Below are 12,773 nucleotides of genomic sequence, written 5' to 3' on the forward strand. Positions count from 1 at the left end.
TTGAAGCCATGGAATTTCTCCACTTATTGCAGCGCATAGTGGAACAAAAACTTTTAAATTCTACGAGTTGCTAACATTCTGTTAAAGCTACACAAGGAAACGTCAAAACAGTTGATTTTCTCATAAATTTACATTTTTTCACATGAAACCTAGAAATCTAAGAAATTAATATGAAATGTATGGCAAAAGCAAATATCTCTGAGAATTTTGTTTGTTTTTTTTAACCAATACTGGCAATAATAAATGAAGAAATTCCATCATATGTACATATTGTATGCACTTCTATTTCGTAATATACTCATAAAAGATTGCCTTCAGCCAGTGTAAATTTAATAAAATGTAACCTCCAGTTACAAAAATGGCACAAAGCACAGTTTCCAGTTATAATTACCATTTCCACAACTTGTGTGTATCTTTTATTATTATCATTTCATTTTCCACAAGACATTAGGTACTTTTCACATACTAGTGTTCAAAAGATGGCCACAAGCAAGCTACTTGTAAGTCCAAATAAGTTAAGACAGTATGTAAGAGTTTCATCTTTAAAAATAAGAAGAAACAGAAAAAAAATTAAAACTGCAATGAAAGGCAAAGCATGGCTGCACAAATTTCTGAGCAGCAGAAACCCCACTAAACAAGAGAAAATCATCACAGCAGTAATGGCCTTCTGCAGCACTGCAGAAGTAATAAGTACAGAACATAGTAAAATATGTTATATGTTAGTATCTTTTAATCTACTTGATGGTGCATTTCTGGCTTTTCAAGATGTAATTGTGTGTACCGTATATTTTATTTTTCATTTTAGAAATTAGAACAAACATTGACTACATTTCACTTTGGCAATTTTATATAGCCCTGACTCTTTGGGTCCAAACACAAAATTAACTGCAAACTAATATTTTATTTTCTGCAGTTTAGATATGAATTTTAGCATTTAATGTCTGGAAAACAGAGTGTAATATTTAGATTTCTGCAATGTTAAAAATGCAGATAACTGATATCCCAAACTGTAATACATTAATGGTACAGAATGCCATGAGGCTTTGCCAACTGTAATCTTGAACTTTTTCTATAGCCCTGTCCTTAGCACTAGCTCAGCTTAGATCAGAATAAATAATTCCAAAGTATTTGAAAATAAAGGGGCAGTACAGAGAAAGTCACATATATGATATCTGTGATTTCACATATATGCAACCTATAGTACTTCATTTGAAAAGGGCAGTCAAGATGGGCCATGCAGAGTACTGCTACAAAGGAGAGGTGTACTACATGGTGTGTGAAGTTTCTTCCTTTCTGATTAGCAGCTTTAATGGTTTTTATTTAGTAGACAAAACAAAGTTAACTAAAAACCATTTTGGTTTTCTCCAGAAAGGTGCAGCCATGCATTTGTCTTTTTTTTCTTTTTTACTTATTTTAATAGAAAACATAATAAAATCAGCAACATGAACAGACAAGACATGTGTGCTCACACAAACAGAAGAAAGCATCCCAAAAGGTGCAGCAAGTCAAAGGTCAGGGTTGCTTTCAAGTGACATGAAGAACCAGGCTAGAATTAGCAAAAATATAGATGTACTGGAATGTATGTAATGTTAAACTGTAAGCCATGACTGTGGTCGGTTGTTGTGGGGGTTTGATCTGAATGTTACTGGGTGTATTCTCAAGTAATGTGCCTTTAGTCTGTCACCATCAGGTGTTGTGTTTAACCAATATCAGGTAGCCCTGGGAATAATCTAGGAAGGGGGACGTGTTATATTTACTGGTGAGCTCAAAGTAATTATAAGTTATGCTGCTGTATACAGCAGACTGCCTTTGCCACAACTCAGGAAGAGGGGGGTCTGGTTGTTGCACTTGTGTGCATGGTTAAACCCTTCCTACACAATGGTTAAAGGGTAAGGCTGGGTGTTATACTTGTAAACACTTTTATATATTTTTGACACAGCAAAAGGGGAATGTGTTTTATTTGGAACTATCCTCAAAGAACACTCCTAACCACAAAACAAAAAAGAGGAGGTTGTCACACTGGCTGTGGAATACAAAAGCAGTGTTACTCCTGCATAGAATGTAGCGTGATCTCATTCCAATTCTGTTCATACAATGCCACTTATTACAACCTATATAAATAAATATGAAAAATTATACCACCAGAGACTTTATTATTGCACTGGAACCATCTGTACTGCAAAAGTTGCCAAAATTAGTCCTACTTACTGCAATTATCGAAATCTTGGTGGTAGGCTTTCACAAGAAAAAGGAATTCTTCGAGAAACTAAAATACAATATATTGCAATTTATATATTCTTGAAACAGGTCAGATGTTTCAACTAAACGTTAAATTTGAAAAGTATAAATTTTGTCATCTCCTGGAAAAAACTGGTAACAAATTGGAGAAGACGTGCATGATTGCTTTTGGAATCAATTAACACTTTTTTAAACAATGCTATAACAAAACTTATATCACTTGTCAGCTGTTAAGTAAGGATCCTCGCAGGTCAACAGCTAATGACAATGTTGGCTTCACACAGTTTTTAGAGCATATACATAATTAATTAATTCTATTTTTAGAACCTTTAGGTACTTAAAACATTTTTTAAGTGTACAGATACATGATTTAGCCAAACTGACAAAATAAGACCCCTGAAATTGAATCTCAAAAGTGAAGGTTGTTGACTTACAGGATGCAAACCTACTGTATCTAGGAGAGGTGCACTCTTGAAGCAGGAATGTCTCCTATCACCCCAAATGAACTTCTTTTTGTAATTATGTTTACCTAAGAACCTATCAAACTTTTTTTAAGACAGCAAGTACATTAATTGTACAGAAAATATACCATTAGTGTTATGTTGGGCTGTATAATTTACAGTGTACTCCATTCTTATTTTTTCAGTACAATTTGATATGTAGTTTTAATATAGTATATTTTTCTAAAAAAACAAAATTATATAATTTCATATCTTCAGTTTATTTTAATAAGATTACAGTAGAGGACAGAACTGCTGAAATGAATGGTGCTCTTCTCATTCCTACTCTGTGTTGCACTGGAACATCTGGGCCCAATGTTCTGTTATTGTGCCAAGTACAGCAAACCAACCTTGGCCTCACAAGGCAGACAAAACCAGCTAGTAGGGAATGACATCTAGTCACTAAACAGGTCCCTAATGCATTACTAACACACCCCTGCATGTCTACATTTCCTGGGCTGAATGATAATGGCAGCAATAAATACAAACTCTTACATTACAGCAGTCATTTAGAGCAAGAGTTCTCAAACTTGGTCATGGAGCCCACTGTGGCTGCAGATTTTTGTTTAAACCAATTTTAGAATCAGCTGTTTTTTCTGGACTTATTTCATAATAAGAAATGTGTGTGCTTTAGTTTAGTATAAACCTCAAAAAGATTTGTATTTTGTATAGCTTTTAATTGTATTCTTTTTAACCTTTCTACTTTATTCTTTTTAATTTACTTACTTCTAAACCTGTCTAATTAGTTACAAATGACAATGAGTAAAGCACACAAAAGGTGCACAGTGCAATGAATACTAAAGAGGAGTGACATCTTTAGTATAATATTCACATGTGTGCTCATTTGCAAAAAAAAAAAACAATTCAAATAAAAATTACATTCCAAATGAAAAAGAACAAAATATTATGAAAATAAAATAAGTAAAACATATGTGTATCTGTGTATAAAACAAAAATATTTCTTTTTTTAGCTAAATAAACCTGTTGGTAATTTCCAGATGAATGAATAAATACAAAGTATGAAAAAAGCACATGTCTAAATAAGGTAAGAGCCCAGTTAAAAACAGAACATTGGTTGAAATACAACACTGCAGTCATAAAATGTTGTGGGGGCAGGACCAAGTTTGAAGATTTAATTAAAGAAATCATAATATTCTTAAACTAATTTAATCAAATTCACAGTTGCTATGGAAATAGTTGAGCTAGACTGGCAGCACTTTGTACAAAAAATGTTTTGAAGAGAAAAAAGATATATATATATATAAGTTATCTATTTGAACCATCTGTTTATCTCCAGCTACCAGGAAAACAAGCAGGACTGCTCATATGAATGAACTGCCCCTTCCAACTGATCAGTTCCAGCTATTCGATAGTAGCCTTCTGCTGTTCCCATCTCTCAAGTTTAAAATTAGGGCACTTTCTGACAGTCCATCAGTTCTGCTTATAAGACCTGACTGCTTCTGTCTTAGCTCCTGCCAAACGTATCCACTGTGTGTCTCACCACTCTAAAGTATCTCAATGCAACAGCTTACAAAAAAGTCATTTTTGTGACCCAAGGTCTACTTACCCTTTCCTCTTCATCATTAGTTATATTGAGAATCCAACCTGCTTTACAGGCTCTCAGATCTTTCAAAGCTTAACCTTTCTGCTCATATCAAACAGTTTAGCAACTCCAACTTAATGACTACTTCCATGCTTGACTTCCAGTATGTCCTCTCTAACATCTAATCCACTTTGTTTGCATAGTTTCCTGGTCAAACAGCTCTTTTGTTGTGGATATTTTACTGATGTCTAATAGTTATCTAGTTATAGCAAACAAATCATGTAGCTCTCTCCTTCCAGTCTGTCATCTTTGAGTAATTTTTCCACAAAATACAAGTTTTTTTTTTTGTCCATTTAGTTAAACAATTAGGCCCGAGGTTTTTCAGTTTAAATTATATTCACAATAACAAAAAAATACTAGTTTGTTTTCATTTTAAATAACTAAACACAGAATATATGCTATGAGAAATGTTTAAATTAGCTGTACTTTCTAACAGTGAGCATGGATGCAGGTAGGTCCTATGGTAAGCAGCTTACTGCAGCATGGTCCCCCACCTTCCCCATTTTTTACAAGCCTCACTGAATGCTACGAAACACAGGATACAGTACAAGCTGCCACCCAATCAGGATTTCCCTAGCACTAGTCTAGTTCAGCCTCAAGGTGCCATTCATTGGTGTGCTTATGATAATGTTTAAATATGCTTCATGTTTGGCTTGGAAAAAGCAAGACAAGCATCTTGTAAACTATGACTTTCCTGGACCCCTGCTTTTCATATCAAACCGCTGTAATGTATTTGCTTGAACAGCATTGTATTAGGAAATCACTTCCACTCAACCCATTAGTATAAACCAAGAAAGATTTATCATTCAACCACTAGACTTTGAGGTCAGTTTTATGCTCCACATTGCCTGCAAGTGACAAAGGCTAAAAAGCACAGTAGATTACATAAACTGTTTTGTTTCCTATTTCTTCAAATAAAGGTAAAGTTGGCCTGTTATTCATGTGTATATGTTAGATACCTGACATCTTTAAGGATTGTGCTCTGTTAAACAGATGGCTGCTATTTAAGAAGTCCTAAAGTATAGACCAATAAGAGATGTATGGCATTCAAAATCGACAACCAGCAGCTGGCAGTGGACTGCAACCAGACATTATAGGCACAGCAGAGCATCCTCTATACTTAAAGACTCCCAACACAGGCAGTATGGCAGGTGGCAACTGTTGACTTGAGTTGCTAAATTACTGTTGTAATGTAAAAGAGCATCATCTCAAAAAGATAGGTGAGCCACCTGACTATACTGTATCTTCTGATAAAGTGGCAGCCCAAGCATGAGAGAAAATAGGATTTGGAAGAAAGGGACTGAGAAATGCTAGTGAGATGTCTGTGTATATGTATAAATTTGGAGATGAAAATCCGCAGCGGTGATGTCACAGCGAGCCTCGCCTTATGGCTTACGCCCCCCTTCACCAATTCTCACTGCTCATCCTCCCCAAAGACATCATTCTGTTTGCGCTTCATGTTCTCAAAGTCGAAGTCACTGCCAGTCATCCTCTTGTAGATGTCCTTGATATCATTGCAGGTGGTTTCAAAGTGAGTAGTTGCATCATAGGAACGAGATGAAAAAATCTGTGGAAACAATGGCAGGATTTCTTAGACATTAGAAAAGTTACAGTACAAAAGTTACATGCTGACAGTGAGCTAGGGCGAAGGATAAAGTTTCGTCAATTTAAAAGAGCAAAGTTGGTAAGATATGTCATTCACAATGATCATTATTACAAATCTCTTTATAAAACACATTTCTGCAATTCATTATTGTTGCTCCTCTTCAGAATGAACAATTTAGTTTATGAGGCACCTATCTCAATTGCTGGTGAAATGTATCCTGAATTGGCATAATTACTGTATTTTGATATCATATTGATATGTCATTACTCTGAACTGTGATGGGGGTTGTTTTAAAACAATAAGTCATATTATGGTTTTTAGTTTAGTTTTAAAAAAACTGATTGGTTTAATTTGAGGACTATCAACTTAGAACTTAACCAGTAAATATGTACAACACTGAGTGAAGTGTTCTTTCAGAAACCAACAGCGTTTAGGTTCACAAGCTGCATGGGGCTTGTGGTACCCAATTAAAATATATTTAATCACTGAGTCAATGCATACACATCTACACCAGAAAGTAAAATATTCTTTGTAAAGTAAATGTATTTCAGCTAATTATTATTTTATATAGTACCTTTTAAATCAGTATGATTATGAACTATGTATTGTATATATCACCTTTCACAATAATTGTTACTACAGTATACATAAAACTATTTAAACAGTTAATATTACAGGAACAATTTAATTAACAAGTAAAATGCATAAAACATAATAGTAGAGAAAAAACCGTGAACTTGATGACTATTAAATATGCAATTTTATGACAAAATAATATTGTTTGAAAGAACAGATAACGATGAGAAGTATTTCAAGAACTTTCAAAGTAGTTACCCCTCTTTCCATTTGCTTTTTGCCCTAAAACTATTAAACTTCAGTCACATTTTCTATAATATATATAACGCCACATAGTTCATCCAAAGACAGGAACAGAAAAGAATACTTGCATATCTATATCAATACTTACCTGACTCTCACTGCCATCGTCTGTAGATTCATAAAGATCACTAATTGCCACAAATCTGGAATTAAAAATATATGATCACCCTCAACTACAGACCTGCACCGTTAATATATTTTTCACAACGTTACTTTACGACAGGTTTTTAATATGAAATGAAAACAAAAATCAAAACTCCTTATAAATAGATTAAACATATACTTGCATGCTTTGTACCATGTCAAATAAATATCAAAGTAGCATTATTTCTTCAACAAAAAGACATTATATATACAGGTGCCATATAAGCTAGCAGCTAACAGACTTGAGATCAAGCCCCAGACACAACATTCAGCAATCTATTTACGCTACTTGTACTTAAATTCTACAGTGAAGAGTCCTGGATTTGTATTTGCTTTTGAAAGTGCTCTAAATAATATTTTTCATTGTTATTTAAAAACATCCTATATTATTTCAAATATACAGGAGATGTGCTTTTCATTATTATCTTATTGCACTATTTATGTATTTTATTTCTATTATTTTATTATTCCTAAATTTAGATATACCTCTGTTGTCCTACTCTTGCTGTTAGCTTTTAGAACTAAATACTGAAACAGTAACATTTCCCATTTTCAGCCTCCATTCTTCTTTTTTTACCCTGCACTTCAGTTACAGTAGAAGGAACTGGCACATAGTTGAATTTTGAGTCACAATTAAATTACATTACAATTACGATTTATTATTGTGCCTATATGGGCTAGCACAGTGGTGCAGTGGTTATAGCCTTACATATCCATGTCTAGCCTGTGTGGACTTGCATGGTCAGTGGATTTACCACTTTAAATTGGCCCCAGTGGAAGTAAGTGCGGGCTTTGCAAAGAACCACGTTCATGTTTTTTTCTGCCTTGTGCCCTGTGCTGTCTGTATTGACTGCAGCTGCTCCCTACAAGTCTCAACTGGATCTTACAGGGCCTTCTGATATTAGATGTCACTGGCCTTCATCGGCTCATTTAAACATATATAAAATTTTTGCTGCTGTTCCCATGCACTCCTTTATGATATGCTGGGAAATAAAAATCATATATGTAGCCAAAAGTGTTTATGCCATGAAAATTCTGGTGAGGTCCCAGGATAGAGACACAGTCAGAAAAGATGGAACCATGCTAAGAAGTTTTGTGCATGTGTTTGTGTATGTGTGTGTGCAAGAGAAAAAGACAGAGAGAGATCATCAAAGTTATGAGACCTGTTCCTTTGCCTAAAGCCATTGGAATGGATACATGTGTGCCAGCATGCCTTGAGAAGAATCCTGACTTGGATCCATTCATGGATTTCGGGTTAAATGAGTGCTAATGGTATTGCCTCTTACCTAAAGTTAGCAGTGTAAGGCAGAGCATGTGGCATGAATGTGCAGGTGGGGGATGAGGCAAAGAAAACTTCAATGGAGCCTCATGGAAAGAGTCCTCCAAGCAGGGCTGGACCAAGGGTTTTTGCCTTATTAAATTATTGTGCCCAGGGTGCCAGACTATCCAGGTCACTAAAAGAGCATGAATGAGGCTTATACAACCAACAAGTATCCACATGTTTTCCATGGAGTAGCTAGCTAAAGGGTCTGGTCCATCTGGAAATGATACAAGTTGCCTCATCTTGATTTTGTGATGGATTTGCAAGCTTTCTGAGAGCATTTGGACTGCTCAGAGACCTAGTCTATTAGAATTTTTAAATGACAAAACATAGACAGAAAAACATTTTCTTTATTCAATGGTATCCATAGATTAGATACCAGTTAGCACAGTGTCATACAGTCTTGTTTTAGTTATGCAGTAATAGTACTTATTATTTACCAGGTATTCCTTTAAAGTGTCAAGTACATTTCATTTTGTTCCCTTTTCTACATGGTAGGAATACTTTTCATACTTTGTGGTGTGCAAATTACTTGGTGTTCAATTGAAAGTGTTGTAAAGCCATTTAAATGTTCTTGAGACAAACAAAATCAAAGATATGTTTTTGTAAGTTTCAATTTAGAAAACTAAGTTCACTTGATGTTACTGAAACAGGTATTGTCAGAAATATGTGTAATGCAATCACGATAATAGGAAAGGTGGAACTGAAGCCATTTGATACAATGTAATTCAAAACTTGAACTAGTGAAAAAGTAACTAGAATTCTGTGAGCAACAACTTTAATCTCATCACATAGTTGTGTACCAGACAAATCTGACTGTTTGGCACATGTGAGCGCAATGTCACTGCAATGTTTCATCAGTTTCTCCCTATCCAAATTTCCAGGCTTGTTTATATCACAGAGGCACCCAAACACAGAATGAAATTACTATATTTGAGAAAATCTTTATTCTGCTGACTGGTCCAAAATATTAAAAAACATGTTTATTTTGAAATTCTGTTTTGGATTTTGCACAGCTTCATATTTGCCTTCATTTGAAAATGTATTCTTTTATCATACAGACAGACTGTGTGCTGTCATTTCTGGAGGAAATGCATCAGCGACCTCAATGCTTTTTGTTAATTCTTGTGCACCGATTTGAAAAAAATTATTTTGCAGAGACTGTAGACTTTTTAAATGACATAGGAACTGGACACGTCTTTAAAACTTTGCCAAATTAAGTATTATGACTTATGAGGTAGCAGAGGCTTTGTGAGCGCTGAATATGGCCAACGTTTTTAAGACAGAGAGGAGATTATTTTAGATGTTACCACAGTTTGAAATAAACAAAAATTAAAGTAACCAAGGTAGAGACACTCCAATTCATAATGTATTGGGATACCAGCACCAGTGATAATGAAATGACAGCCAAAAAGTGCTATAAAAAAATCACTGCCACTCAAAATGAAGATCTATCTATCCATTGCCATACAGTGCAACCACCAGATTTCCAATTGTTTTTACAGTTGGCAAAGTGCTAAATTGTATTGTGCATGGGGAATGATGTGATTCATTACAATAATGATGACTACTCCAAAATAAGGAGATGTACAAGATCACATACCCTTTAAATTGCATCACAAAAAAATCATCCAATGGTTATAGCCTTCTACACGGTCCAAGGACCTGCTCAAGCAACCCAGAAATACATAAGTGGCACCAGGCACAAAGAAAAGTTCACATGCTTGAAATTTTGTATTATCCAAGATAGGGTATAACAGAAAATTGGGGAAAAAATGCATTATGATGACTCGGTTGTGTTTGCTATAAACATGTGAAGAATAGGCTACCTAAAGTTTACCACTTATTTAATTTTTGCATAACAGCACCATCTGCTTGGGAATGAGGGGGGATTGCCCCAACTGCCCTGAATGCAGAGAGAACACTGTTGGTATTGCCTTGGTATGGCCTGTGCTGATACTAGGACTCTGCAAAGATTCTACTAGTAAGTCAGGCTATATATATATATATATTTATATATATATATATATATATATATATATATATATATATATATATATATATACCAAACTTAGTTTTCAAATTTCTATATTGTTCCCAAAGCACAGAACTTGGGAAATAATACTTCACTTAATTAGCCCAGGAGTCCAATTAAAAATAGAAGCTGGTTGGTACAAAAACCTAACATATAGGACAATGTCTTTGCACTACGTTTACCAGATTTGTAGATATTGTTCATTTGCTAAAGGTTTGTCATATGATATTCACTGCAAAATACTCAGTACTGCAAGATTGTTTTGGCCAGTAGCAGCTCATTCACAAATTATGCTATGGCACTAACCCCAGAGCAAATATGAAAGTAATATGTACAAAGCATTTAAGCAGAAAAGAAAACTTGTCAAGTAAGGAAAGTTATATTATTCAACATTGTTTTTTTTGGCAGTGAGCATTAATAATTTCACTATTTTACTGTCATATCATTCTTCCTGCTTTCTGAAACATGCCAAGGGTGTCTGACCTGAATAAGTAAGTTAGAAAATGGATGGAGCAGTAGATGGCTATTAATGCAGCATTTTCCACTTATAGCATAGTACAGTCTAAATCCTACCAACATCTCCCAAAAAATAGCAGCAAAATAACTAGCTTTGATATAGAAAACCCATCTTGACTATGGTAAATTGGAAATCTCCTACTTTAACATAAAAATGGGTTAATTTAAATCTTCTATTCTGAGAGACATGTACAAAAGGACTTTTGACTGACTTTTGATCAATGGGTTCCAGCAGCTCTAAAGCAGGTTCAATTTCCTTCTCAGGTTCATTGGTCTCCACAGTAGTACTGGCAATGGCGATGTACTTTCCCTGTGCTGCTACATTGTGGGCATAGGAGATCATACACACGTAGATATCTGCCACAAAAAAAACAAACATTTTAGAGCAGTGTTTTTGAAATCTTCAAACAGAAAGAAACAGGTTGTGCCTGAGAAACCAATGCCCCCTCTTACTACATGTACACATTATTGTATATTGTACCTTATTACAAGAAGGGGGTTTCTGTCTACAGTTCAATATTCAACTAGGAAACTGAAAATAAAAATGGCTCAACCCTGCTTTTCATTCTGCCTGGTCTGCAGCTCTTTAACTGTCACTCTCTCTCTTTAAATGTAGTGTTTATAAGCTGTCTTAAAACGTATACATATCTTCATAAAAGTAAGTTCTTGCACCAACATATTAAAAGCCTCTGCATATTGATACAAGCACTTAACTTGATGGCAGAAGTGTCTGTTAAACCAGCGATACTCTCAGAGCTAAGATATAAAAATGCAAGTGTTAATCATCCATTTGTTTGCAGCCCTTAGCAGACATTAGAATTTAATCAGGGTCATTTATTATATTTCACTATGTACAGTACATCAAACATTTGCATCTGCAGATGCTAAACATTCATAATATGTAAATATTTCCTTTATTACTACATATGACTGCTGGATTTATTATAGAATCACCCATATTCCAACAGGTGCATAAATTCTAACTGAAAAATATTGTAAGTAAACTTTCATCTTTTTTCCCCCCAATCCTTCAAAAATGTGACACAGAAGGTGTTTTTCTATACTGTATAAAAGTAGTATGGGTAATGTCCGCTGGATGAAAAAAATGTTTATAATAATTACCTAGAAGATTTAAAGACAAAAAAAAATACTACTGCTTTTTGCTTACATTTGAAAAATTCCACACAATTTCATACCTGACTTCCGATTAACTTGGTTTTGAGGGATGATAATCTGACAGGAGTTTGCATCATTGGTATTTTTGATGGGATGACTCAGAATACAGATTACTCGGATCACCTGACCCACTTTCCGCACACGATCCTGGACATAGCTAGGATCACAGATTAGCTGTTTGCAACGGGCCACCTGAAACACCAAAAAGATTTTTGAAACCAAATGTAGAATTTGTGTCTTAAATGGGTTGCACCTATCAGTAATTACTTTAGCTATAATGTGGACTTCAGATGAGCTGTGAACAAGTCCATTTACCATGTTGAGCATATTTCCGAGTGTAGTCAGGATTTACAAGAAAGAATCAATGAGCAACTTTAATTTATAAACAAATTAAGAATATCTTAAAATGTAACAAACCCAATAACAATCTTCTATTCAAGTTAATTCAATAGCACTTGGGTTTTTAATACAATCTACATTAATAGCAATTATTTGAAAATTTTAAAATGTATTCACTACTCATCAAGATCTGTGCCAAGTTTTTAAAAAGACTGAAAGGTTTATTTTATAACAGTTTTCTGTTCCTGCTTCCTCCAAAAGTCCACCTTGACTACGTCAGTCACAAGGCAGTAACTAGTCCTTAATGGGACAGAAAGCCATTGCAGGATTCCAAAAAAGTTGGGACACTATACAAATCATGAATAAAAACTGAATGCAATAATGTGGAGGTCCCAACTTCTAATATTTTATTCAGA

At 34.7% G+C, this 12,773-nt stretch overlaps 1 protein-coding gene across 1 annotated transcript in view; it reads right to left on the reverse strand.

Moving 5' to 3' along the window:
* Positions 1-374: 374 nt before the first annotated feature.
* The window catches only part of LOC120542753 (rab GDP dissociation inhibitor alpha), a 42,655-nt gene continuing 30,256 nt past the window's right edge, over positions 375-12,773 (reverse strand). The window contains exons 8-11 of the mRNA XM_039775390.1: positions 12,039-12,210; positions 11,055-11,199; positions 6,915-6,969; positions 375-5,908 (exon numbers count right to left, since the gene is read on the reverse strand). Of these exons, the coding sequence (XP_039631324.1) occupies positions 5,756-5,908; positions 6,915-6,969; positions 11,055-11,199; positions 12,039-12,210 (525 nt within the window). The 3' untranslated portion in view covers positions 375-5,755. The remainder of the gene's footprint in view (positions 5,909-6,914; positions 6,970-11,054; positions 11,200-12,038; positions 12,211-12,773) is intronic.

The sequence above is a fragment of the Polypterus senegalus genome, chromosome 13 (assembly GCF_016835505.1).
Source record: "Polypterus senegalus isolate Bchr_013 chromosome 13, ASM1683550v1, whole genome shotgun sequence".
Lineage (NCBI taxonomy): Eukaryota > Metazoa > Chordata > Cladistia > Polypteriformes > Polypteridae > Polypterus > Polypterus senegalus.